Here is a 27,844-nt window from a genome sequence, read left to right as displayed (position 1 = left end):
TATTGCCCAGCTACGTAGTATATTGCTCAGTCACGTATATTGCCCAGTCACGTAGTATACTGCCCAGTGACGTAGTATATTGCACAGCGACGTAGTATACAGCACAGCCACATAGTAAATTGGCCAGTCACGTAGTATAGTGCCCAGCCACGTAGTATATTGCACAGTCACGTAGTGTATTGCCCAGCGACGTAGTATATTGGCCAGTCACGTATGTAACAGGTTAAAAAAGAGGTAAAATAAAAAAAACATACTCGCCTTCCGAGGGCCCCTTGTAGTCCTGTCGCCTGTGTGCAGTGCACGCGGCAGCTTCCGGTCCCAGGGCTGGATGAGCGCAGGACCTGTGATGACATTGCGGTCACATGACCGTGACGTCATGGCAGGTCCTTCTCGCATACCATCCTTGGCCCCAGAACCTGCCGCTTGCACTGCCGAGGAGAGGACGCGACGGCGGAGGATGAGAATAACCTTTTTTTTTTTATTATTATTATTATTTGTAACATTAGATCTTTTTACTATTGATGCCGCATACGCATCATCAATAGTAAAAAGTTGGTCACACAGGGTTAATAGCTGCGTTAATGGAGTGCGTTACACCGCGCTCCGGTAACGCTGGCATTAACCCTGTGTGGGGGCTGACTGGAGGGGAGTACGGAGCGGCCACTGACTGCTGGGAGGAAGGAGCAGCCATTTTCCGCTGGACTGTGCCGGTCGCTGATTGGTCGTGACTGTTTTGCCGTGACCAATCAGCGACTTGGATTTCCATGACACAGAGGCCACGACCAATGAATATCCGTGACAGAAAGACACAGACGGAAGTGACCCTTAGACAATTGTATAGTAGATACAGATTGTAATATGAAAAAAAGGCCAAAGTTATTAAAATATAGTTAACCTGATTTTAAAAGTCGAACATTTTGTGATGATACAATCCCTTTAAAAAGTCTTTACATTGTGCCGTGCACAGAAGTTTAGTAACAACAGCAACATGGATCCAATCGTAATGAGCGGAATCCGGACTGTAACCTGACGCTTGTAGGCTTACATGACCTCCGTATGGTGAATGCTACTCGCGCCGCGGCAAATTTTAGGCCACACCTCTGACCACACCCATTTCACAACTAGCCACGCCCCAACCACACCCATTTAGCACTTCTGATCACAATGTTTCGTAAACAATAATTATAAACAAAATAATATGGCCACACACGACGCTCCATACTGTACAATGGTCACACATGACGCTCCATACTGGACAATGGCCACACACGACGCTCCATACTGTATAATGGCCACACATGACGCTCCATAGTGTACAATGGCCATTGGCCACATTATGCTCCATACTGTATAACGGCCCCACATGATGCTGCGTACAGCATACCTGCCCCACGTGATGGTCCATACAGTATTATGGCGCCACATTATGCTTTGTACAGTATAATGGCCCCACATGATGCTGGGTAAAGAATAATGGCCACACATAATGCTGGGTACAGTATACTGGCCACACATGGTTACCCCACCCCCATCATTGCCTTCTCCATCCCTACACACAGACACCTTTCACCGCGCTCCCTCGCAGCAGCCGGCAGCTTCCACACCCACGGCGCTGAATGGTGTCATCCAGCTGCGCCGCTGACTGCTCACGTCGCTGCAGCTGTGATATGCCACTGATAAAGACCTCCGTGTCTCCTGTGCCAGTCCGTGTCAGAGCGAGGAGCAATATCTGCTCCGATCTGACACAGCCAGCGTCCGCTCCGTACACATGCGACTCCGCTCCATACACCTCGTACACACACGACTCCGCTCCATACACCTTGCACATGCGGCTCCGCTCCGTACACCTCATACATACGGCTCCTCCCCATACACCTTGTACACACACGGCTCCACTCCATACACTTCGTACACACACGGCTCCGCTCCATACACCTTATACACACACAGCTCCGCTCCGTACACCTCATACACACGGCTCCTCTCCATACATCTCATACACACACGGCTCCTCTCCATACATCTCGTACACACATGGCTCCGTTCAATACACCTTGCACATGCGGCTCTGCTCTGTACACCTCGTACACACGACTGCGCTCCATTCACCTTGCACATGCGGCTCCGCTCCATACACCTCGTACACACACAGCTCCGCTCCATACACCTCATACACACACGGACCCACTCCGTACACCTCGTACACACACGGCTCCGCTCCATCCACATTGCACACGCTGCTCCGCTCAGTATACCTTGCACACACACGGCTCCACTCCGTACACCTCATACACATACGGCTCCTCTCCATACACCTCGTATACATGTGGCTCTGCTCCGTACACCTCGTACACATGTGGCTCTGCTCCGTACACCTCGTACACACACGACTCCATTCCATACACCTTGCACATGCGGCTCCGCTCTGTACGCCTCATACACACACGGCTCCACTCCGTACACCTCGCACACACACGGCTCTGCTCCATACACATTGCACACACACAGCTCAGCTCCATACACCTTATACACACACGGCTCCGCTTCATACACATTGCACACGCTGCTCCACTCCGTATACCTTGTACACACATGGCTCTGCTCCGCACACCTCGTACACACGATGCTCCGCTCCGTACACCTCGTACACACAGCTCCGTACACGTCTTACACACGCTGCTCCGATCCATACACCTTGTACACACACGGCTCTGCTACATTACAGTGTCAGACTGTCACAGGGGCTTTGGTTTAGCCCTTTTTATGCGGAAGGGGGGGGGAATAGCAGCTACAATAGCTTTGTGTTGTCACCCTCTCCCAGGGAGACAGAGTGTCAGGCCGGCTTCACACTTGCGAGTTTTACGGACGTAAGAGCGCAGAAACTACGTCCGTAAAACTCGCAAAAAATACGGCACAATTATTCTCTAGGCCCCTGCTCCTATCTGCCGTATTTTACTGATCAGTACTATACGGCTTTCTACAGCCGTACAAAATCGCAGCATGCTGCGTTTGTCACCGTACTGCGCAAGAAATACGCCAATGAAAGTCTATGGAAGTGTGAAAAATACGGATTTCACACGGACAAGCAGTGTGACTTGCGAGAAATACGCAGCGCTGTTAGAGAGAAAAGCCGGTAAATCAGTGCGGTGTACAGTAAAATCACACTGACAGCTTACAGAAGAATCGGTAGAATAAATGTGTACACATAGAATAGGTATATATATATATGTCAGTGAGACACATATATGTATATATATTAATATTTATTCCAGCGCTATACAGCTTGAAAGCCGGTAATTCAATTACCGGCTTTTTCTTTCTCCTTCCTAAAACCCGACATGATTTGAGACATGGTTTACATACAGTAAACCATGTCTTCTCTCCATTTTTTTTGCAGATTCCACACTACTAATGTCAGTAGTGTGTATCTGCAAAATTTGGCCGTTCTAGCTCTTAAAATAAAGGGTTAAATGGCGGAAAAAATTGGCGTGGGCTCCCGTGCAATTTTCTCCGCCAGAGTAGTAAAGCCAGTGACTGAGGGCAGATATTAATAGCCTGGAGAGGGTCCACGGTTATTGGCCCCCCCCCTGGCTAAAAATATCTGCCCCCAGCCACCCCAGAAAAGGCACATCTGGAAGATGCGCCTATTCTGGCACTTGGCCACTCTCTTCCCATTCCCGTGTAGCGGTGGGATATGGGGTAATGAAGGGTTAATGCCACCTTGCTATTGTAAGGTGACATTAAGCCTAATTAATAATGGAGAGGCGTCAATTATGACACCTATCCATTATTAATCCAATTGAATGAAAGGGTTAAATAAAACACAAACACATTATTTAAAATTATTTTAATGAAATAAAAACAATGGTTGTTGGAGTATTTTATTCTACGCCCAATCCAGTCACTGAAGACCCTCGTTCTGTGAAAGAAAAAACATAATAAACCAACAATATACTTACCCTCCGCAGATCTGTAACGTCCAACGATGTAAATCCTTCTGAAGGGGTTAAAACATTTTGCAGCAAGGAGCTTAGCTAATGCAATGCTACTCCTCGCTGCAAAACCCCGGGGAATGAGTCTAAATATAGATCAATGAGCTATATTTAGCTTCATTTGCGGTGAGGCGCCCTCTGCTGGCTGTTTATAGATCGTGGGAACTTGCCTAGAAAGCCTGGGAGCTTTCTAGGAAATTTCCCACGATCTATGAACATCCAGCAGAGGGCGCCTCACCGCAAATGAAGCTAAATATAGCTCATTGATCTATATTTAGACTCATTCCCCGGGGTTTTGCAGCGAGGAGCAGCCTGCATTAGCAAAGCTCCTTGCTGCAAAATGTTTTAACCCCTTCAGAAGGATTTACATCGTTGGACGTTACAGATCTGCGGAGGGTAAGTATATTGTTGGTTTATTATGTTTTTTCTTTCACAGAACGAGGGTCTTCAGTGACTGGATTGGGCGTAGAATAAAATACTCCAACAACCATTGTTTTTATTTCATTAAAATAATTTTAAATAATGTGTTTGTGTTTTATTTAACCCTTTCATTCAATTGGATTAATAATGGATAGGTGTCATAATTGACGCCTCTCCATTATTAATTAGGCTTAATGTCACCTTACAATAGCAAGGTGGCATTAACCCTTCATTACCCCATATCCTACCGCTACACGGGAATGGGAAGAGAGTGGCCAAGTGCCAGAATAGGCGCATCTTCCAGATGTGCCTGTTCTGGGGTGGCTGGGGGCAGATATTTTTAGCCAGGGGGGGGCCAATAACCGTGGACCCTCTCCAGGCTATTAATATCTGCCCTCAGTCACTGGCTTTACTACTCTGGCGGAGAAAATTGCGCGGGAGCCCACGCCAATTTTTTCCGCCATTTAACCCTTTATTTTAAGAGCTAGAACGGCCAAATTTTGCAGATACACACTACTGACATTAGTAGTGTGGAATCTGCTAAAAAAATGGAGAGAAGACATGGTTTACTGTATGTAAACCATGTCTCAAATCATGTCGGGTTTTAGGAAGGAGAAAGAAAAAGCCGGTAATTGAATTACCGGCTTTCAAGCTGTATAGCGCTGGAAAAAATATTAATATATATACATATATGTGTCTAATGACATATATATATATATATATATATATATATATATATATATACAGTATATATATATATATATTTTTTTTTTTGGGACACATGGATCATTTCTATAGCGGTATGTCGGTTTTGCAAGCCTGCGAGAAAACCACGCAGTACGGATGCCATACGGATTACATACGGAGGATGCCATGCGCAAAAAACGCTGACACACCCTGCCTACGGAGGAGCTACGGACCACTATTTTCGGGACATTTCAGCGTATTACGGCCGTAATATACGGACCGTATTTTCATACGCTGAGTGTGAAGCCGGCCTCAGAGTCATCGATCTCACTCACACTGATCTGCAGATAACACAGCAGTGAGCACTGAGCAGCGGAGGCAAACAGAGGAGGCTGTGAGTGTGTCCGTCCCTCCCTGCTGAGCCCTGCTCATTCCAAGCACGATTACACCAGCCAGGCATTATAATTGGCAGCTCCAGTCCACTCACACTGGTCTGCTGCTTACATTGCTGCCGGCACCCAGGCTGTGTTCGGCTGTTACCTCAAACTAGAAGTGTCCCCTCTCTCTCCCTCTCTGACCAGTGACCCTGGGAGACTCAGGAACATGGGGAAGGGGCGTGGCCTAACAAAAGGGGGTGTGACAGAGTTCTCCTGCTGTCTCCCGGGATGAGAGCATCCTGCGCTGGACAGCGGGGCAAAGAATCAAATCCGGGAAAGTCCCGCACAATGAGGGACGGTTGGGAGGTATGCAGATAGAGGAAAAGTATAATAGAAACATATGCATCACTTCTGCATTTATCACCCACTCCTGGTTTTGGCTTACAAATACTGAGGTAAAATACTGACCAAATACTGATAGTGTGACGGCAGCCTTATAAGAACAGAAAAATAGGACTGAAGGAGACTGATCAGTCCCACGACGGCCCCAAACTGCACTCGATGCGCCTCACTGACTATAGTAGGGTCATTTAGGGTGGCAGTCGTATTAATAGAAATAAGCCATCTCTGGCTCCGCCACTTAGCCGTACAGACACTGGCCAAAAACCGTGTTAGGATATTGTCCTGACATAGAATTTCAGTCAGAAGAGTAGAAAAGATGACATTTTGCTCCATTTGGTAGACTGTGATAGTGTCCATCGTAAAAGGTGGAAACTGCCGGACAGAAGGTCGAACTGTCTACATGTCATATTTTAGACTCGTTTCACCCCATTGAGCATACATGGGGGATCCCTGAACAAAGCCCTCAACGCTCTAGGCTCTGTACTAAAGGTCGACTTATCCAAATGTGTACATCACCTATAGGCTCCTGGGTATACAAATCGCTGACGTTCTTCAGTTCAGTGAGATTTAGGAAACTATGAATATTAGGGTACGTTCACATTAGCGTTTTGCGGGGCTGCGTCGGGCGCAGCCACGGTGACGCATGCGTCATGCGCCCCTATATTTAACAAGGGAGCGCATGGACATGCGTTGTCTTGCATTTTGTGATGCATGCGTCTTTTTTGGCGCAAGCGTCAGGGCGCAGAGGACGCAGCAAGTTGTTTTGTTTTTTTGCGTCCAAAATCATGCCAAAAAAGGACGCATGCGTCACAAAACAATGCGTTTTGCATGCGTTTTTGTTTGCGATGTGCGTTGCGTCGCCGACGCAGCCCCGCACCACGCAAATGTGAACGTAGCCTTAGGTTGTGGGCAATCTGCTGGGCTTTGTAGTGATTTTATGTAATCTCACACACAAGCCCTGGAGAAAACCTGCAACAGAAATGGAGCAACATTGCTGATTTATTCCAATTCCTGCATAGATTTCAGCTTTTGCAATGCATTCTGCAGTAGATCAGTATTTGTGTAGCTGAAGCAGCTGTGATAGTCATAGATTATAGTGCAAATATTGCTGCTGTGAAATGTCTGCAGCAGATCCATCCCCTGAGACAGGACCCTGAAGAATCTCCTAAATTCACAGCGAAATGTTTATCCTCGGCAGAACAGTATGAAACATTCACACAGAACATGAGGCTAAATATTTGCAATGCAGTGTCTATATACAGCTGTATATATCTGCCAACGTGTACCAAGCGCTTTTCTGTGCTGGCACAGTGGAATATTGTTATATCTAGACAACCGCCTGGCACTACCTCCCATTCATTGCTTATCAGGCTCAGATCTGTATATTTGTACCACTAATGTCTGATGTTGGAAGGATGGGGCACAAGGAATTTAAATTTTTTCAAAGAAAAGATGATTCTGGCAGCGGCTTTCTCCAGCTCTTATGTATGGGAGAATTGGGTGAGATAGCTGGTTGCCTAATGAAGGTTTGGCCAGCAGTATAGGTGGTGCTAGCAGAATGGCGTGGGGAGGTGAGGCAGCTGTAGCTCCCATGGAGTGGACCTAAAGTGACAGGCTGGTGAATCCTCTGAGCACCGTTTCTTCCCAGGAGAGCAGCACACTTAACGCTTCTTTATACTCAGTGTCATCTCTGTCACTGCATTACTACACATAGATAACAGATGTGTATAAAGAGATATTCAGAGCTCTGCTCCTTGGGGGAGGGACTTAGTGAGTCTTGTCCTGCCTATATGTGCAGTGGAGCCATCTGAGGAATATTCTCCACAATGGCAGCCGATTACGTTTCAGCTTCTTGCTTTTATTGAATGCTAGAAATAGGCCCGATGCTATAGTATCAGGAGTGCGGGTAACAGCCGCGTCGTTACCGCGCATGCACGGCTAGAGCGCGCAGATGTGGCTGTTACTCCGCCTGCGTGGAATAGCGGAGACGTGTATGTCACTTGCGCAACTGACACTGCAGCGGTGCCTTATGGGATTCGGGGACAGCGGCCGGAAGTCCCACCTGGCGATTATTTATATAGGAGTCACTCCCACATACCTTCCCTTGGTGAGCTCATATGGGGTTAGTTAATGAGATGTGGTTAAGGCCCAAAAAATGATGGGATCCACATTCTTCAGGATATCTGCCCCTGCAGGTTCCCGGGGGGATGTTAATGCCCTATTTTCCATCATGACTTTTGCTTTCTATAGATTGGAGATGGCATATCCAACTTTGTCCACCTGGCTGATATTAATTCTTGGCTGATCAGCAGGCCAGTGATGTAAGTAAATGTGTTACGTTCTCCACTTCGTCATAACGCTCCAACAACTATAGGACCTACGCCGGTCACATAAAAACAATATTCATAACTGGAAAAAGACTGCAAAGAGTCTGCTTGTAGTTCTTTTGAACATAGGAAGAGTTATCTCGTCAGGTGAAAAATGTGTTGCCTCCCAGGGTCTTGTACACGCTGAGTTGTCCGGACTGTGTGCATTCTCTCCAGCAGATAACCCACCTTAATTACTAGTGATGAGCGAGTATACTCGTTGCTCGTATTTTCCTGAGCACGTTCGGGTGGTCTCCGAGTATTTGTTAGTGCTCGGAGATTTCGTTTTCATCGCCTCAGCTGCATGATTTCCGGCTGCTAGACAGGCTGAATACATGTGAGGAATGCCTATTTGTGAGGGAATTCCCACATATTCAGGCTGTCCAGCAGCCGTAAATCATGCAGCTGAGGCGACAAAAACTAAATGTCCAAGCATGCCAAAATACTCGGAGACCCGAGCAATAATGCTATTCAGTCATCACTATTAATTACCTGGTCACAGAGTAACTGGGGTCAGATGTTTAGAGTGCTAGTTCTTGTTTCCTTTCCAAGTTATAATGAAGCCATGCTTCAATCTTAAAGGGAACCTGTCACCCCGAAAATCGCGGGGGAGGTAAGCCCACCGGCATCAGGGGCTTATCTACAGCATTGAGGGCAGAACAAAGTACTGCAGTGCGCAGGCGCTTGGCCTCTCTGACCTTTTCGGCGCCTGTGCACATGCCACATTAGGGCATCTCTCTAGGACCTGGTATAAGAGCGCTAAACGCTCTCATTTTTTATATTTCTAGTGCAGTAATGCAGTTCAATGTTCATGTTTCATGTTTGCATGTTTTAGCACTGCAGTGTGCTGCCTTATTTACTTAACTATATACGTGATGAAATGAGAGTGACTCTTGATGGGCCAGAGACTGCATCAGTAAAGGGCAGAGAACTCCACTCCGACTCAGACGCCAGCAAGGTGGAGGTGGGGTACTGGTATGGGCTGGTATCATCAAAGATGAACTTGTGGTACCTTTTCGGGTTGAGGATGGGGTGAAGCTCAACTCCCAGACCTACTGCCAGTTTCTGGAAGACAACTTCTTCAAGCAGCGGTACAGGAAGAAGTCGGTATCGTTCAAGAAAAACATGATTTTCATGCAGGACTATGGTCCATCACATGCCTCCAACTACTCCTCCACAGCGTGGCTGGCCAGTAAGGCTATGTGCACACATTGCGGATTAGCTTTAGGAATTTCTGGTGCGGATTCTGCCTCTCCTGGCAGAAAATGCACTTGCGGATTTGTCGCGTTTTGTGCGGTTCCGCAGCATTTTTTGTGCATCTTTGCTTCGGTTTTCTTGCGGATTTGCTGTGTTTTTTACCCCTGTGGTTTTCTGTAATGGAATGGGTACAAAAACGCTGCAGATTCACAAAAAAGAAGTGACATGCTACTTCTTTTAAACTGCAGCGTTTCCGCAGCGGATTTTCCGCAAAGTGTGCACAGCATTTTTTTTCTCATTGATTTACATTGTACTGTAAATCAATTGCGGATCAGCAGCGTTTCTGCACCTCAAAAAACGCTGCGGATCCTCAGAGAATCCGCAACGTGTTCACATACCCTAAAGGTCTCAAAGAAGAAAAAATAATGACCTGGCCCCCTTGTTCACCTGATCTGAACCCCATGGAGAACCTGTGGTCCTTCATAAAATGTGAGATCTAGAGGGAGGGAAAACAGTCCACCTCTCGGAACAGTGTCTGGGAGGCTGTGGTGGCTGCTGCACACAATGTTGATCGTAAACAGATCAAGCAACTGACAGAATCTATGGATGGAAGCCTGTTGTGTCATCATAAAGAAAGGTGGCAATATTGGTCACTAATTTTGGGGGGTTTTGTTTTTGCATGTCAGAAATGTTTATTTCTAAATTTTGTGCAGTGATATTGGTTTACCTGGTGAAAATAAACAAGTGAGATGGGAATATATTTGGTTTTTATTAAGTTGCCTAATAATTCTGCACAGTAATAGTTACCTGCACAAACAGATATCCTCCTAAGATAGCCAAATCTAAAAAAAAAACCACGCCAACTTCCAAAAATATTAAGCTTTGATATTTATGAGTCTTTTAGGTTGATTGAGAACATAGTTGTTGATGAATAGTAAAAATAATCCTCTAAAATACAACTTGCCTAATAATTCTACACACAGTGTAGAAGCAACATATTTCGACCAAGTCCCGGGTCTTTGTCCAACAATTGCTGGTGGAGAGGTTGTAGCAGGCGCTCCCCCACCAATGTGTAGTCTGCAGTGGACCACCGGCTACAACCTCTCTACCAGCGACTGATAAAGACCCGGTATAACAGGCCAGTTTAACCCCCCGCCCAGAATATACCCGGGGTTAAAGTGGCCTAGGCCAGATTATACCCCAGGTATAGTCTGGCCTAGCCCAAACTATATCCCGGGGTATAAATTGGACTAGTCCAGATTATATCCCTTCAGGTCAGAATAGCTGCTGTAGATCAGGCAGCACACAGGGGCCCCAGGCAGCACACAGGGGCCCCAGGCAGCGAACAGGGCCCCACGCAGCGCACAGGACCCCAGGCAGTGCACAGGGGCCCCAGGCAGCGCACAGGGGCCCCAGGCAGCGCACAGGGGCCCCAGGCAGCACACGGAGCCCCAAACAGCGCACGGTGCCCGGGGCAGCCCACAGGACCCCAGGCAGCGCACAGGGCCCCAGGCAGCGCACAGGAGCCCCAGGCAGCGCACAGGGGCCCCAGGCAGTTCACAGGGCTCCAAGCAGCGCACAGGGGCCCCGGGCAGCGCACAGGGGCCCCAGGCAGCACACAGGGGCCCCAAACAGCGCACGGTGCCCCACGCAGCGCACAGGGGCCCCAGGCAGCGCACAGGGGCCCCAGGCAGCGCACAGGGGCCCCACGCAGCGCACAAGGGCCCCAGGCATCGCACACGGGCCCCAGGCAGGGCACAGGGGCCCCAGGCAGCGTACGGAGCCCCAAACAGAGCACGGTGCCCCAGGCAGCACACAGGGGCCCCAGGCAGCGCACAGGGGCCCCAGGCAGGCCACAGGGCCCCGGGCAGCGCACAGGGGCCCCGGGCAGTGCACAGGGCCCCAGGCAGCACACAGGGGCCCCAGGCAACACACGAGGTCCCAGGCAACACACAGGGGCCCCAGGCAACAAACGGGGCCCCAGGCAGCACACGGGGCCCCAGGCAGCACACAGGGCCCCAGGCAACACAAGAGGTCCCAGGCAGCACACAGGACCCCAGGCAACACGCGAGGTCCCAGGCAGCACACAGGACCCCAGGCAGTGCACGGTGCCCCAGGCAGTGCACAGGACCCCAGGCAGCCCACAGGGGGTCCCAGATAGCGCACAGGGGGCAGAGACAGTGAGCAAGGGGGTAAGACATAGTGCGCAAGGGGGGGAAATAGACAGCGCATGTCCCCTGTGCGCTGTCTGGGCCCCCCTGTGCGCTATCTGGGACCCACTGTACGCTGTCTGGAACCCCCTGTGCGATGTCTGGGGCCCTGCTCTTGAGTATATCACTCAATCCTAGTTTCACATTTGCGTACAGCCGTGCGCATGCGTACGCTCTCAGTGAAGCGTTGACCACTGCTGTGCCCCGCCGGTTAAGCTCCGCCGACGTTCTTTTGATGGTGCTGCAACCCGCGGCGAAGGCAACAAGCTGGATTTTCTTGCGTTCACCGAATCGTCAAAACAATGCATGCGGACGGAAACGCAAACATCCGCAGGGCCTGCGTACCCAATGATAAAGATAGGGTACGCAGGCCGCATGCGCACCTGGGCGGAGCTTAATTGGTGGGCGTGACAATGGGCGGGGCTTCACTGAGAGCGTACACAGCCGTGCGCAAATGTGAAACTAGCCTAAGTTGTTTAGGGCCCCTGAGCGATGTGTGAGGTCTGTGGCCCCTGTGCAATGTCTGGGGCCCCGTTCTTGAGTACATCACACAATGGTTCTCATAAGCATGAAAAATCGGATCTTTAATATGCTTTAATCTTTAATATACTCAAGAACGGGGCCACCGACATCACACAGGGGGTCCCAAACAGCGCACATGGGATCCCAGACAGCGCACAGGAGGCAGAGACAGCGCACAGGGGCCCTGCGTGCTGTCTCTTCCCCCCCTTGCACACTGTCACTTCTCCCTCCCTTGTGCACTGTCTCTGCTCCCCTGTGCGCTGCCTGGGGCCCTGTGTGCTGCCTGGATCCCCGTTCACTGTCCCCTTGCACTCTGTCTTTTCCCTCTCCCTTGTGCACGGTCTCTGCCCTGTGTGCTGCCTGGGGTCCTGCGTGCTGCCTGGGGCCCCTGTGGGCTGCCTGGGGCCCCATGTGCTGCTTGGGCCCCGTGCTCTGCCTGGGGCCCCGTGCGCTGCCTGGAGCCCCTGTGGGCTGCCTGGGGCCCCGTGGGCTGCCTGGGGCCCCGTGCTCTGCCTGGGGCCCCGTGCTCTGCCTGGGGCCCCGTGCTCTGCCTGGGGCACCGTGTGCTGCCTGGGCCCCTGTGTGCTGCCTGGGACCTCGTGTGTTGCCTGGGGCCACGTGTGCTGCCTGGGGCCACGTGTGCTACCTGGGGTCCTGTGTGCTGCCTGGGACCTCGTGTGTTGCCTGGGGCCCCGTGTGCTGCCTGGGGTCCTGTGTGCTGCCTGGGATCCTGTGTGCTGCCTGGGACCTCGTATGTTGCCTGGGGCCCTGTGTGCTGCCTGGGACCCCGTGTGCTGCCTGGGGCCCCGTGTGTTGCCTGGGGCCCCTGTGTGTTGCCTGGGACCTCGTGTGTTGCCTGGGGCCCCTGTGTGCTGCCTGGGGCCCCTGTGTGCTGCCTGGGGCCCCTGTACTCTGCCTGGGGCCCTGTGTGCTGCCTGATCTACAGCAGCTGGGGTATATTCTGACCTGGAAGGGTATAATCTGAACTAGTCCAATTTATACCCCGGGGTATAATTTGGGCTAGGCCAGAATATACCCGGGGTATATTCTGGCCCAGAGGGGTATAAACTGGACTAGTCCAATTAATACACCGGGGTATAGTTTGGGCTAGGACAGAATATACCCGGGTATAATCTGGCTTAGGCCACTTTAACCCCGGGTATATTCTGGGTGGGGGTGTTAATCTGGCCTGTTACACCGGGACTGTATCGAAACGTAATATGTCTATTCTATTCCTGCATCTATAACAGTCTGAACGCATGTCTGTTTTGCCTTCACGTGGTAATAAAGTAATTGAATGCAGGGCCGGACTGGCCATCTGGCAATTCTGGCAAATGCCAGAAGGGCCTGCCTGGTTGTGGGCTGCTGTTGTGAATTCAGCTTTTGGGCTCCCTCCGGTGGTTGTAGAGGGTAATGCAGTTGTGCCTGGACTGCAGGAGTGGACATGTGTATCTACTAATTGCAAAACTGACTGGGGTATATAGCTTTGCAGGACTCTTTAGTCAGTGCCAGTTGTCATTGTTTTTGCAGGATTCACTTCCCTGCTGGTCTCTCCAGTTTGCTGTGCTTTTCTTCAAAGATAAGTCCTGGCTTTGTTTTTGCTGTCCACCTGCTGTGGACCTTATAGTTCTGTGCATATTCATGTTTTTGTCTTGTCCAGTTTTGTCTGTGAAGGATTTTTTGCAGCCTAGCTATTTCTCTGAAGATGCAGATATACCCCCCATGTCTTTAGTCAGATGTGGTGATTCGTATCTTCTGTGGTGGATATTTTCTAGTGTTTTTATACTGACCGCATAGTACTCTGTTCTATTCTTTCTTTTTAGCTAGTATGGCCTCCTATGCTAAAATCTGATTTCATATCTGCGTATGTTATTTCCCTCTCCTCTCACAGTCAATATTTGTGGGGGGCTATCTATCCTTTGGGGATTTTCTCTGAGGCAAGATAGAAACAGGAAACCTGTCTTTAGGGGTAGTTAGATCTTAGGCTGTGCCGAGGGGTCTAGGGAGTGTTAGGTACCCCCCACGGCTACTTCTAGTTGCGCTGCTAGGTTCAGGGTCTGCGGTCAGTACAGGGACCACCTTCTCCAGAGTCCGTCTCATGCTGCTCCTAGGCCACCAGGCAGTGGCGTAGGAAGGGGGGTGCGGGGGGGGGCGGGCCGCCCCGGGCGGCACAATGCGGGGGGCGGGCATCTAGCCCTGCTGGCACAAGCATCTTTTCATTCAGTGCAGGGCCAGGCAGTGCAGGCACATCGGGGTTAAGAATGCAGCGTGACTTTGTTTGTGGGCGGAGAGAGCACTTCTCCTGCTCTGCTCCTCCGCCCGCCCCTCGCTGGCTGCTGTGAAGTGAACACTTATTAGGACAGGCAGATTCTGGAGGAGCTCCTTCCTTGCCGCCCTGAGTGAGTGCGATGTATCCTTGTATTCTGACAGTCTGGGTGACCTGGGGCGGCCACAGCTGATATATATATATACTTCAGCAGCCGCCCAGGCCCCCAGCACCTGTCCTGTATATGTATATACTGTATCTGTACAGCCTGCATGACAGTATATATAATATATATACAGGACAGGTGCTGGGGGCCTGGGCGGCTGCTGAAATATATACACTGCACAGTACCATCACTCCCCTGTATATATACACTGCTCAGTACCACTGCCCTGTATATATACACTGCACAGGACCACTGCCCTGTATATATACACTGCACAGTACCACTCCTCCTATCCTGTATATATACACTGCACAGTACCACTGCCCTGTATATATACACTGCACAGTACCACTGCCCTGTATATATACACTGCACAGGACCACTGCCCTGTATATATACACTGCACAGTACCACTCCTCCTATCCTGTATATATACACTGCACAGGACCACTGCCCTGTATATATACACTGCACAGTACCACTCCTCCTATCCTGTATATATACACTGCACAGTACCACTGCCCTGTATATATACACTGCACAGGACCACTGCCCTGTATATATATCCTGCACAGTACCACTCCTCCTATCCTGTATATATACACTGCACAGTACCACTGCCCTGTATATATACACTGCACAGTACCACTGCCCTGTGTATATACACTGCTCAGTACCACTGCCCTGTATATATACCCTGCACAGGACCACTGCCCTGTATATATACCCTGCACAGTACCACTGCCCTGTATATATACCCTGCACAGTACCACTGCCCTGTATATATACACTGCACAGTACCACTCCTCCTATCCTGTATATATACCCTGCACAGTACCAATGTCCTGTATATATACACTGCACAGTACCTCTCCTCCTATCCTGTATATATACACTGCACAGTACCACTCCTCCTATCCTGTATATATACACTGCACAGTACCACTCCTCCTATCCTGTATATATACACTGCACAGTACCTCTCCTCCTATCCTGTATATATACACTGCACAGTACCACTCCTCCTATCCTGTATATAGATACTGCACAGTACCACTCCTCCTATCCTGTATATATACACTGCACAGTACCTCTCCTCCTATCCTGTATATATACACTGCACAGTACCACTCCTCCTATCCTGTATATATACACTGCACAGTACCTCTCCTCCTATCCTGTATATATACACTGCACAGTACCTCTCCTCCTATCCTGTATATATACACTGCACAGTACCACTCCTCCTATCCTGTATATATACACTGCACAGTACCTCTCCTCCTATCCTGTATATATACACTGCACAGTACCACTCCTCCTATCCTGTATATATACACTGCACAGTACCACTCCTCCTATCCTGTATATATACACTGCACAGTACCTCTCCTCCTATCCTGTATATATACACTGCACAGTACCTCTCCTCCTATCCTGTATATATACACTGCACAGTACCTCTCCTCCTATCCTGTATATATACCCTGCACAGTACCACTCCTCCTATCCTGTATATATACACTGCACAGTACCACTGCCCTGTATATATACACTGCACAGTACCACTGCCCTGTATATATACACTGCACAGTACCACTGCCCTGTATATATACCCTGCACAGGACCACTGCCCTGTATATATACCCTGCACAGTACCACTGCCCTGTATATATACCCTGCACAGTACCACTGCCCTGTATATATACACTGCACAGTACCACTCCTCCTATCCTGTATATATACCCTGCACAGTACCAATGTCCTGTATATATACACTGCACAGTACCTCTCCTCCTATCCTGTATATATACACTGCACAGTACCACTCCTCCTATCCTGTATATAGATACTGCACAGTACCACTCCTCCTATCCTGTATATATACACTGCACAGTACCTCTCCTCCTATCCTGTATATATACACTGCACAGTACCACTCCTCCTATCCTGTATATATACACTGCACAGTACCTCTCCTCCTATCCTGTATATATACACTGCACAGTACCTCTCCTCCTATCCTGTATATATACACTGCACAGTACCACTCCTCCTATCCTGTATATATACACTGCACAGTACCACTCCTCCTATCCTGTATATATACACTGCACAGTACCTCTCCTCCTATCCTGTATATATACACTGCACAGTACCTCTCCTCCTATCCTGTATATATACACTGCACAGTACCACTCCTCCTATCCTGTATATATACACTGCACAGTACCACTCCTCCTATCCTGTATATATACACTGCACAGTACCTCTCCTCCTATCCTGTATATATACACTGCACAGTACCTCTCCTCCTATCCTGTATATATACACTGCACAGTACCTCTCCTCCTATCCTGTATATATACAGTGTACAGTACCTCTCCTCCTATCCTGTATATATACACTGTAGAATTTGCAATAGCTGTCACTCATGTTAGAAGTGAAATCTGGCATTGGACTATACCTAGATTTCTCTGCCGTATCTGGGCATCATGAATCGGGGTATGTGTTAAAGGGGGGACCCACTGAGACTCTTTTGCCCGGGGCCCTCAAAAACCTGGAGCCAGCCCTGGGGGTGGGTCACTGGGCCGGTGCTGCAGCTGTTTAACGCTATTGACGTACGGGCCCGCGCCCGCACGTCAATAGTTAACAGCCGCCAGCCAATCTGAGGCTGGCAGCTGACGTCAGTCCCAGTGTGCATGTCGCCGGCGTCTGACATCATTGTCAGTCGCCGGCGAGTGCACGTTTCAGCTGCGTGGAAAGAGCAGGAGCGCGGTCAGGTAAGCAGAACTTGTTTTTTTTTTTGCAGTCCCGATCATGTGATGGTAACATTCACCGGCGAAACAATTTAACTTCTCCATCTGAGGTCTTATTCCTGCTGGGGGGGGGGGGGGGGGCGCCAAGCTCGGGAACAGCCCCGGGCGGCAAAAGCTCTAGCTACGCCTCTGCCACCAGACCATAACAGGCTGCCTTGTCTGCTACATTGTTAACAAAATCGGAATTCTCAAGATACCCATACTGTTAAGAGTTGTGATGGAGCACAAAGCCGTTGACTCCGTCACTTACCTCAGCAGGCCACGGGTATCATCTATATACATAATTGTCTAAGAATCACTTCCGTCTGTCCTTCTGTCACAGTTATTCATTTGCTGTTTGGTCTCGGCAGCTGCCTGTCATGGCTGCCGCGACCAATCAGCGACGGCCACAGTCCGATTAGTCACTCCCCTACTGCCCTGCACTCACTGCCCAGCGCCCGCTCCATAATCCCCTCCACTCACCGCTCACACAGGGTTAATGGCAACGGTAACAGCCCGCGGTGTAACGCACTCCGTTACCGCTGCTATTAACCCTGTGTGTCCCCAACTATCGTCATCATAGGTCCTGCTCACACCAGCCCTGGGATCGGAAGCTGCCGCTTGCAATGGAGCGGTCCCGGGAGCGTCCCGAGGAGCGGGAAAGGCGGCAGAGTATAGCAGGACTTCAACGGGCCTTCGGAAGGTGAGTATATGTTTTTTTTTTTTTTAAGTCTCTACACTACGTGGCTCTGTGCTGTATACTCCGTCGCTGTGCAATATACTACGTGACTGGGCAATATACTACGTGGGCTGGGCAATATACTACGTGGGCTGGGCAATATACTACGTGGGCTGGGCAATATACTACGTGGGCTGGGCAATATACTACGTGGGCTGGGCAATATACTACGTGGGATGGGCAATATACTACGTGGGCTGGGCAATATACTACGTGGGCTGGGCAATATACTACGTGGCTGGGCAATATACTACGTGGCTGGGCAATATACTGCGTGACTGGGCAATATACTACGTGGCCTGTGCAATATACTACGTGACTGGGCAATATACTACGTGGCTGGGCAATATACTACGTGGGCTGGGCAATATACTACGTGGGCTGGGCAATATACTACGTGGGCTGGGCAATATACTACGTGGGCTGGGCAATATACTACGTGGGCTGGGCAATATACTACGTGGCCTGTGCAATATACTACGTGACTGGGCAATATACTACGTGGCTGGGCAAAATACTACGTGGCTGGGCAATATACTGCGTGACTGGGCAATATACTACGTCGCTGGGCAATATACTACGAGGACATGCATATTCTAGAATACCTGATGCGAATTGGGCCACCATCTAGTTAGAAATATTGGTCTTGTAGAAAATCTTCCTTTCCTCCATCCAGGGTAATATTAGTAATATATCCCATCTGGTGAATGGGGACGGGGACACCATGGGCCTGTGTGATTTCAAATGCCAGGACTGAATTTCAGCCCCAGTCCGTACCTGATTGTATGTGTGAAGTGCGAGTCTGTGATGAATTTCCTCTCTACATGTTGGGGGGAACCAGCACCTCCCTCCACACGCACATCGCAATTCTGACTGTGCACCAATCTGGAGCTGCCCTTTTATTTATAATCTGAATGGGCAGGACCACATTGATCATTTTTATAGCCCAAAGTGCACAGAACACTCCTCAATTCCCCTTTTTCTAGCAAAAATCATGCTGGAATATCCAGGTTATAGGATCCTGTCATGGAGAGCTGACTCATCGTCTACAAAGCAGTGACTGAATGGTTACCGCTCTCTAAGTACCATTCGTATTTTTTGTGTCACCCTCACACCAATTTGTGGTTTGCAACCTGACCACACACATTGACATTATGTTGTGCTGTCGCATGCTGCGATCTTCAGCCAATAAGCATCTGTCAGAGCCATAGATCCAGTGTGGATGTTTGCTGAAGGACGCAATCAGATGGCCTTAGGGTATGTTTCCACATTCAGGAAAAACTGCGTGTTTGACGCTCTGTAGAGGCTCAGCGTCAAACACGCAGCGTCCAGATGTAACAGCATAGTGGAGGGGATTTCATGAAATCCCGTCTCCACTACACATTAAAAGACGCATGCGGCATCCCCGTGGAAACGGACATGCGGTGCGTCTTTTAAGAACGCAGCATGTCCTTACAATGCTGAAACAACACAAGGACGGCGCAGGTGACCTGCCAGTGACCTCAGGTGCAGATTTGGTCAGAATTTTACCTACATAAAATCCTGACTAAATCCTGATGCAATCCTGAACGTGGACACATACCCTTATAAATTGGACGGAGATTGGAAAGCAGTGCTCGGACTGGCCGGCGGCTCTCCCGACCCAAGCGTGATAGCGTCATGCAGTTCCATGCAGCTGTTACCCTCGGGCCAGCAGAGCCACCGGCCAGTCCATGCACTGCATTTTGATCTTGGTCCGTCTGTCCTAAATTTGAATAATTGGTTTATTAGCAGCTGTAAAAAAGATTAAGTAATAAAACATAATAAACTATATAAATTGGATATGTCATAATCATACTGTAATTTCCCCTGAGATTGATAAAGTGTATCGTATCGTATCTGGCTGGACGGCAGAATAAACCATGACCCTGTGCAGTTACTGATCTGGAGGGCGGCCATCTCCTGTGTATGGCCAGCTTCAGGTCCCGGTCACACATTTTCTTTAAGGTATGTTGCGAATCTCCCGATGCGTTGTTATATGGACCCGCTGATTGTCACGATATGCTGCGCATCAGTCCTGGTGACATGCATTTGGCTGGCCTTTATTGGGGTATTCAAACCCCAAGTATGAGCAGAGTTATCAATGGCAGGATCCATAAACTGTAAGCTGCAGCCTTGTCTCAGTTGTGACCGAGCACAGGTAAATAGTGTTAATGGCAGGGAAGGGCAGAGGTGTGGCCAGGATGCAGAGGTGTGGCCAGGATGCAGAGGTGTGGCCAGGATGCAGAGGTGTGGCCAGGATGCAGAGGTGTGGCCAGGATGCAGAGGCGTGGCCAGGATGCACAGGCGTGGCCAGGATGCACAGGCGTGGCCAGGATGCAGAGGTGTGGCCAGGATGCACAGGTGTGGCCAGGATGCAGAGGTGTGGCCAGGATGCAGAGGTGTGGCCAGGATGCAGAGGTGTGGCCAGGATGCAGAGGCGTGGCCAGGATGCACAGGCGTGGCCAGGATGCACAGGCGTGGCCAGGATGCAGAGGTGTGGCCAGGATGCACAGGTGTGGCCAGGATGCAGAGGTGTGGCCAGGATGCAGAGGTGTGGCCAGGATGCACAGGTGGAGCAGAACCTAGTGCCTCACCTGTGTAGCCTGGAAGCAGCCACAGAGCAGCATGAGGCAGAGGAGGATGCACTGCGCTCCAGCATGTACGCTGTCCTCCAGCAAGGTCTGACTGTGGAGGTGGAGGAGGACATGGACCGGGTGGGGAACATCACCGTGCAGGAGGGTCGCGATCCCGGACTCTGGAACCTGGACTACCTGATCGCCTGCTTCGCTGAGGACAAGATCTGCGTGTCCTTCGGGCTCTGGCTGCTTTCCTGCTTGTTCTGGTTCACCTCATTCTCCCTGTAATGTCACCTGTTCGTTCCTTGTTTAGTTTGGCTGCTTCTCTTGCAGGAAACGCTCACATGATAAGCTCTGTCTGGAGAGTGGCAGGGAAGGGGTTAAAATTCCTGTATAGCGTTGATTGAAGTCACTCTTGCCCCACATACTTGAGCAAACATTTCTGCTTAGCAAGGTGTGTGTGTGTATATGTATATATATATATATATATATATATATATATATATATATATATATATATATATATATATAATTTTATTTACAATACTTGGTGTCACAGCGACTAATCTCATCTTAAAGCGGCACTCCAGCCTTTTTTATATTGCAGCTCTGGAATGGTGTCACTAAGCCATGTTTCCTGCCCCTGGCATTATACTTCCCAGCAGATATCATCTTCAGCTCTTCCCGGCACCACTCCAGTCACACTGCGGCATCTTGTGACCGTAGCATCTGGCTTCCAATTATAAATGTAGTACAGTTTTTCTGATTCGCTATGTCTCTTTCCTCATGTGCAGGGCATTGCAGGACTTTAGGTATCCATGGTTACGTCCACTGATAGTTTGCTAGTTGCTAGTGCTCATAACCATGGATTCCTAAGGTCCTGGAATGCTTGCATATGAGGAAAGAGACGTAGAAAATCAGAAGAACTGTACTACGTTTCAAGTTGGAAGTACTTTCTAATATTTATTATTATTACACCGACTACATATTTGGATGGGATCTTGGAGATGGGAATACCCCTTTCAGCCTCCTTCAGACGTCCGTGTTTCCAGTACATATCGTTTCTGGGTTTTTCTCCACAGATACCACTTGTACCCATTATAACCTAAGCTGCGGTGCACATGTCCGTTTTTTTGGCAGCACAGATAAGGGCTAATACAAGTCTGTGAAAACATAAACACGGATGCCATCTGGGTGCTGTAACATAGCAAAGGATAAGAGAAGCTTTGCAATCTATTTCTTTATAAATCTGTGCAAGCCAGTGATGACACACTGCTGGAAACCGCTGATGACCTGGTACCAGTTTTTCATGTATGTGTGAATGAGGTCTTACATTGAGAAGTGACCTCTGACTCGCCCAGTGAATACTGGAGCGGTCCGGCAGGTCACTGTAGAAGATGCCCGCAGCGGCGCCAATAGCAGAAGGCTGGAGCTGGTATGTATGATACAGGGGGCAGGGAAGTTTATTTTACGCTTCTGTATAGTGGGTGGGGTTTGATCATGAAAATTCATGATCCATATGTGACAATTTTAAGAATTTAGCACAATAATGTCAAGAAATGCCATAAGACAAAAAAGACAAATGACTAAAAGCCTACGATATTTTTAAATGGTGCAAATTAATTAGTTCATAAATTGGCTTAGAAGATTTCAGGAGAAAACAGACGTCTGTGATACAAGGACCGTGCTTGGCTCACAATGCCAGCCCTGACCATCAGTCTCTAGAGGTGGCTGCCTTTCAGGTAATTATGGCTGATTATTGCAGTCTGAGCACAGTCTGTATCATAGATGTGTGAACACGGCCTAAGGCTGAAGCCAGACAGTACAGTCAAGGCGGTGAAGAAATAAAGTGCGCATGTCCGTGTGTGCAAATATTATAAGCAGTCAATTGTACACATTTTTTTTTTTCTACAAATTCACTGTCTGACCTTGCCCCAATGGTATGTGCACACTGAGACCATGATTCATCAAGGCAAAAGGATCCTATTATCGCAAGATAGTCAGTTACTCACCCAACTATGAATGATGAGTATTGCGGCGGCTCAGCGTGTATATGTACACTATGTACGTGTAATGTGCTAGTTTGTAAATGCAGATGATATTGTAGATTAATCTATCCCTCTCTTATTCACGGTGCAGGTGTAAGTAGAAATGTGTTTTGGCATTCTCCGGTTCCTCGTATCCTACACAGCTCCCTCAGGCCCTGCGTTAGGATAGGAGGCATATGTCAGTGTGTTATTTTTTGGGGGCAGATTGTTCCTTTCATAATACATGAATTTGTGATACACATGATACCGAGTAGTGAAGCTTTTATATGGCACCATCACTCGGAGGCTATCCCTTCTGAACTGTTTACTTGGGTGTCTCCTGCTTTACCGGTTCTGAAATAAATATCTCTGCCAGCTGCTATTCTTTACTAGAAATTAGAATTGGTGCAATCTGATTTGTAGGACCCAGACCAGCAGCCAGGTCCGTAATCTCTGGCCGCTGGACAGGAACAAGGAGTACCGCCTCCTACCTCCCAACATCCTCAACTCTTTGGATTAGTCGGCTTGGCATCACACTGCAACAATGATTTTGGGCCCGCCCGCTAATTGAAAGAGGAGCCCCGGATTCTGGTAGGTAGGGTGCAGTGATTACTGATCTGGCCGCTGGACTGGGTCATGCGAATTGGTTTCCACCAAATTGACTAGATTTATATCACTAGTTGTGCATATTGAGTTTTAGTTCTCATATGCAGAAAATTTGGAAGAGATGATTCCATGGTGAGATCCACTCCACAGATGAGGAATCCTCTTGTATGGCATTTAAATTCCCCAATGGGGCATATTAGTTGCCCCGAGTCAGCGTTGTAGGGTTCCACCGGGGCTCTACAAATGGAGATGTTCTGTGGAAGCCTAATACCCGGTGTCTGTGAACCCTAACTATTTACGGTATGTCATAGGCTTGTTCTGCAGATCTTTTATTGCAAATTACCTGGTAATTTACCATACATAATCCTGGTTTGCTGGAATTATGAGAACCTGTCTGTGTTCATTTTGTCATTTTGCCCATCAAATCGATGGACACATCGATGGCTCTGGAAATACTTTATTGTAGGTATTCTAAAATATTTTTTTCTATATCATTTAGACACTTCTACTTGAGGTGTAAGCGAAAGTCAAGCTATGAAGAATCGGTGTTCTGGAACATATATGGGTTTTTTGGTTCTATGTGTAATACAATTGGGGCCTTATTGTCAAAACAGCTTACTATTCAGGTATGGATGATGGGTAATCATTGATATTGTGTGTCACAGAAAAGATGTCCTGTTTGACCCCCTTCCCTATCGATTGGCCAAAAATCTGCTCTATAGTGTTCTGCTCAGCAGCCATAAACATTGGGCCCCAAGCAGGCACAAAGAGTGGTGTACAGGCTTAATAAAATGCTATAAACCATTACCCTGGTCTGTGCAAGGACTTGTCGACTTTTTATTGAGCCTGTACACCACGCTATGCAGGAGTCGATGCATCTGCCTGCTGAACAGTGTAACAGAGCAGATTTTTAGTAACTAATTGGGATCTCCGTACCCGCACCTCCACCAATTTGCAGAACAAGAATGGGCCCCCATACATATTAGACTGTTACTAATATCAACAGTCTAAAGTGTATGTGGCCATTGACAGATGATTGTAGGTGGAGTGTACAATCTGGCATGTGCGTTTTTTTTTTTTTTTTTTTTTTTCTGCCAATCCTTTGGTTCTCTAGAGACAAGTCACCAGCAGAGATGTCTGGCAGTAGCACTCACAGAGGGTACAGGGACGCCGTATATCATAAAGTCAGGTGAGATAGCCATCAGCCGATCAATTGGACAAACCATAGTTTGGTCAAAAGATATGTATGGGGGGTGATTCTAAAGTGTAACTATTGTTTTAATTTTTTATTTCATAAATCAATAATTAAGATATATTACAAAGTTTCTTATTTTATCAGAGAAATCTGCTCTTTTCACCTCCTGGACTGATTATTCATTTTCAAAGTTCTCAATTCCTGGGTAAAATCTACACAGAATCTTATCAGTAGTAACTACCATAGCATCGCAGTAATGTAACAATGTCTTCACTGAATACAGGTTTTACCCAGGAATTGAGAACTTTGAAAATGAATGATGAGTCCAGGAGGAGAAAGAAGCAGAGTTCTCTGATATGATATATTACAAAATTGCTTATTTTCATGTGTGCTATGGATTTATTAAACAAAAACTAAAACGATGGTTACTCTTTTTAGGTGTAGTAAATATTGTAAGTAATAGTTATATTTGCCAACTTTAAAGGCATTTCCCAGGAAATTATATCGATGGCCTATTCTAGACCATGATTATGCGATCAACGGGTTGTCCCATCCCTGTGACCCCCCTATACACACACCATCCCCCACCTACCATCCTAATGTAAGCGCCATTGCTATGTTTAAAAAAAATAAATATACCTCTGTGTTATATTTATTTTTCTTTTTTTATTTTTTTTTATTTTATATTACTACTGTGTTTTTATTTGTGTTAACAGATCATCACTGGAGCGTATATGGCATTATCGGATGTTATAGGCTTTGTGTTGACTTTATTCCCGGCATGTAACTCCAGCTTCAGAGTGAGGATAAGTAAGTAATGCATCATTGTTTCCCATTAGGTGAGGGGTTATGTATGTATTTTTACAGGATTCATCTAAATAGAAGTATAGCACCATGGGCACATTTTGCAGATTTACGCACAAAATGTCTTTTGTTAAGGCTGAGAGGTTAGATTCTTACAGATAGCATCTGAATGTTCTAGCATTCTAGACATTGTGGCAGATTTGCTAATACTCATGCACTGCTGCTCATTCTCTGTCTAGCATGTGTGTCTTACTTTTGTCCATATATTGCACATTCTATTTGGACACTTCTGGAATATCCTTTTTTTACCTGACTGCTATAATCAACACCGTCCACTAGTTCTCACTTAGCTATTCTAATCACCGCACAGTGATACCAGCGTCTATCCCACCCAAGATGGCGCCTGGGATATAAGTGCATACAGGATAGAGCACACAGTGCATTAGATCCAGCACTGATCTCACCAAACATGGTGCTGACACCCTGGTCTACACAGGGTGGAGCACACAGGTCACTTCCTGTGACGCGTCTAGCCCCACCCCTTTTCTATATACAGCGCCCCACCGACACTATAGCTCACACAACAAGCGGTGGATGCCGCGTTTGAGAGATTGTCACGCCACCCACTGAATCACCACTGGTGAGGACACACTTATCCATCTCCCACGGGACTCACCCTTGGTTCCTATGACCATAACAATATTGTTGTCAATAGGGCGAACCCGTTACATAGAGAAACCTTGGGGCTTTTAGAGAACATCTACACTCCCTAACAGATGGCTGGTGGGAGTGTACCCACTATTGCACACGGAGGGAGCGCCTTCACCCAGGCACCAGATCTCTACCAGTGAGCAAAATAAAGCAACCTTTTTTTTTTTTTTTCCCCTATAATCATCAGCTGTGTACATATGACAAATTATGCCTTCATTTTAATTTCGGTTATAGGTTCCTCGGGACTCATTATAAAGTAATTACGGTGACCTTTTGCCTTACCTGGGAGTTTTCGGTCAGTGACACAATCACTACAGCTATACGTCATATGTGCATTCCATAAAATTATTCTTACACTTATCCTTTGCATTATTTTTTACTTTTGTTTGGTTAGGCTCTCTACACGGTCACGGACCCACTATAGTACTCGCAAGTACACAGTGGTTATTCCCACCATAGCAATGGTATGTCTCCTCACTCCTACCACTTACCTGAGCCACCACACCCTGTCATATAGCCACATTACCTAGCCCTGTAGCCTATCCTATATTCCACTATATTCCACCATATTGGGATTTAAACAGCACCCAGCAGTCAGGTGTACTTCTGGATGATCAGTCTCTTTTCTCCATTTTTTGCTTCTGAGCACGGAGATCACGCCAGATGATTTTGTATATGTTACTTGTCTTTGAATGATTTTGTACCAATGACATTGTCATGTATGTATATTCGAATTTAATTATGCACCCTTTGATCATGTATCGCAGTTCCTGATGAAGGTCCGGTGAGGACCGAAACTTTGTTTATTTTTGCTGGACTGCATTAAAAATCTTCAAATGAAAGAAAAGTTGAGTGCCAAGTTATATATTTATATTATTCACGGGTTGGGCTCCCACTTGTGCACCACTTTTCAGCTGTGCAACGATATATTCACAATACTGTTTTATAGGATGTCACCATTGCATCAAGCGAGCTCCTGAAACTTCTTTCCTCCTAAAAATTCTATTATCAACTGTGTGTTATTATTGAAAAGTAAGGGTGTGAACTGCCCTGTCCCAGAAGACCGCATCGAATCACAAGAATAGTGTTGTGCGGTTATTGCGCTTTATTGTGTCATGCGGTTTTTCGTAATGTAACGTATAGTGGTGTAGGTACTGATGCTGCTGTGTAAATACTGTAAAGGTAATGCCTATTGTGAGTAACATGCACTGCGCTCAGGCATTTAACATGCACTTCCAGCAATCGCGCCGGAAATCCGCCCATCGGTGACCCTGTCACGTGATCGCAGGTCACCGATGGGTTGGCATGACAACCAGAGCTCTCCTGGAGACCTCTATGGTTGTCACTGCCGGATTGTTATGAGCGCCGCCTGGTGGTCGGCACTCATAGCAAGTGAGGTATTCTGCTTCACACAGGTGATCTGATCATCGCCTGTATGTAGCTGAGCCGATCGAGTTGTGGCAGCTTCTAGTCTCCCTTGGAGACTATTGAAGCATTGCCAAAACTAAATAAATAAATAAGTAAAAAAAAAAATAAAAGTTCAAATCACCCCTCTTTTCGTCCCATTCAAAATAAAACAATAAAAAAATCAAACATACACATATTTGGTATCGCTGCGTTCAGAATCGCCAAATCAATAAAAAAAAAAGATTAACCTAATCGCTAAACAGTGTAGTGAGAAAAATTCAAAACGCCAGAATTACGGGGTTTTTTTGTCACCGCAACATTGCATTAAAATGCAATAACAGGCGAACAAAAGAAC

The 27,844-nt window shown here is 47.8% G+C and overlaps 1 protein-coding gene across 2 annotated transcripts in view; it reads left to right on the top strand.

The window, feature by feature from the left end:
* The first annotated feature begins 20,703 nt into the window (after positions 1 to 20,703).
* Positions 20,704 to 27,844, top strand: part of TMEM44 (transmembrane protein 44) — a 58,609-nt gene continuing 51,468 nt past the window's right edge. For both annotated transcript variants that reach the window (XM_069727179.1, XM_069727180.1), the window contains exons 1-3: positions 20,704 to 21,023; positions 23,872 to 23,998; positions 25,284 to 25,377. In XM_069727179.1, coding sequence (XP_069583280.1) covers positions 20,707 to 21,023; positions 23,872 to 23,998; positions 25,284 to 25,377 — 538 coding nt within the window. In that variant the 5' untranslated portion in view covers positions 20,704 to 20,706. The remainder of the gene's footprint in view (positions 21,024 to 23,871; positions 23,999 to 25,283; positions 25,378 to 27,844) is intronic.

Source organism: Ranitomeya imitator, chromosome 5 (genome assembly GCF_032444005.1).
Source record: "Ranitomeya imitator isolate aRanImi1 chromosome 5, aRanImi1.pri, whole genome shotgun sequence".
Lineage (NCBI taxonomy): Eukaryota > Metazoa > Chordata > Amphibia > Anura > Dendrobatidae > Ranitomeya > Ranitomeya imitator.
Note: the sequence above shows the minus strand (reverse complement) of the source record. Positions and strands in the feature narration are given on the sequence as shown.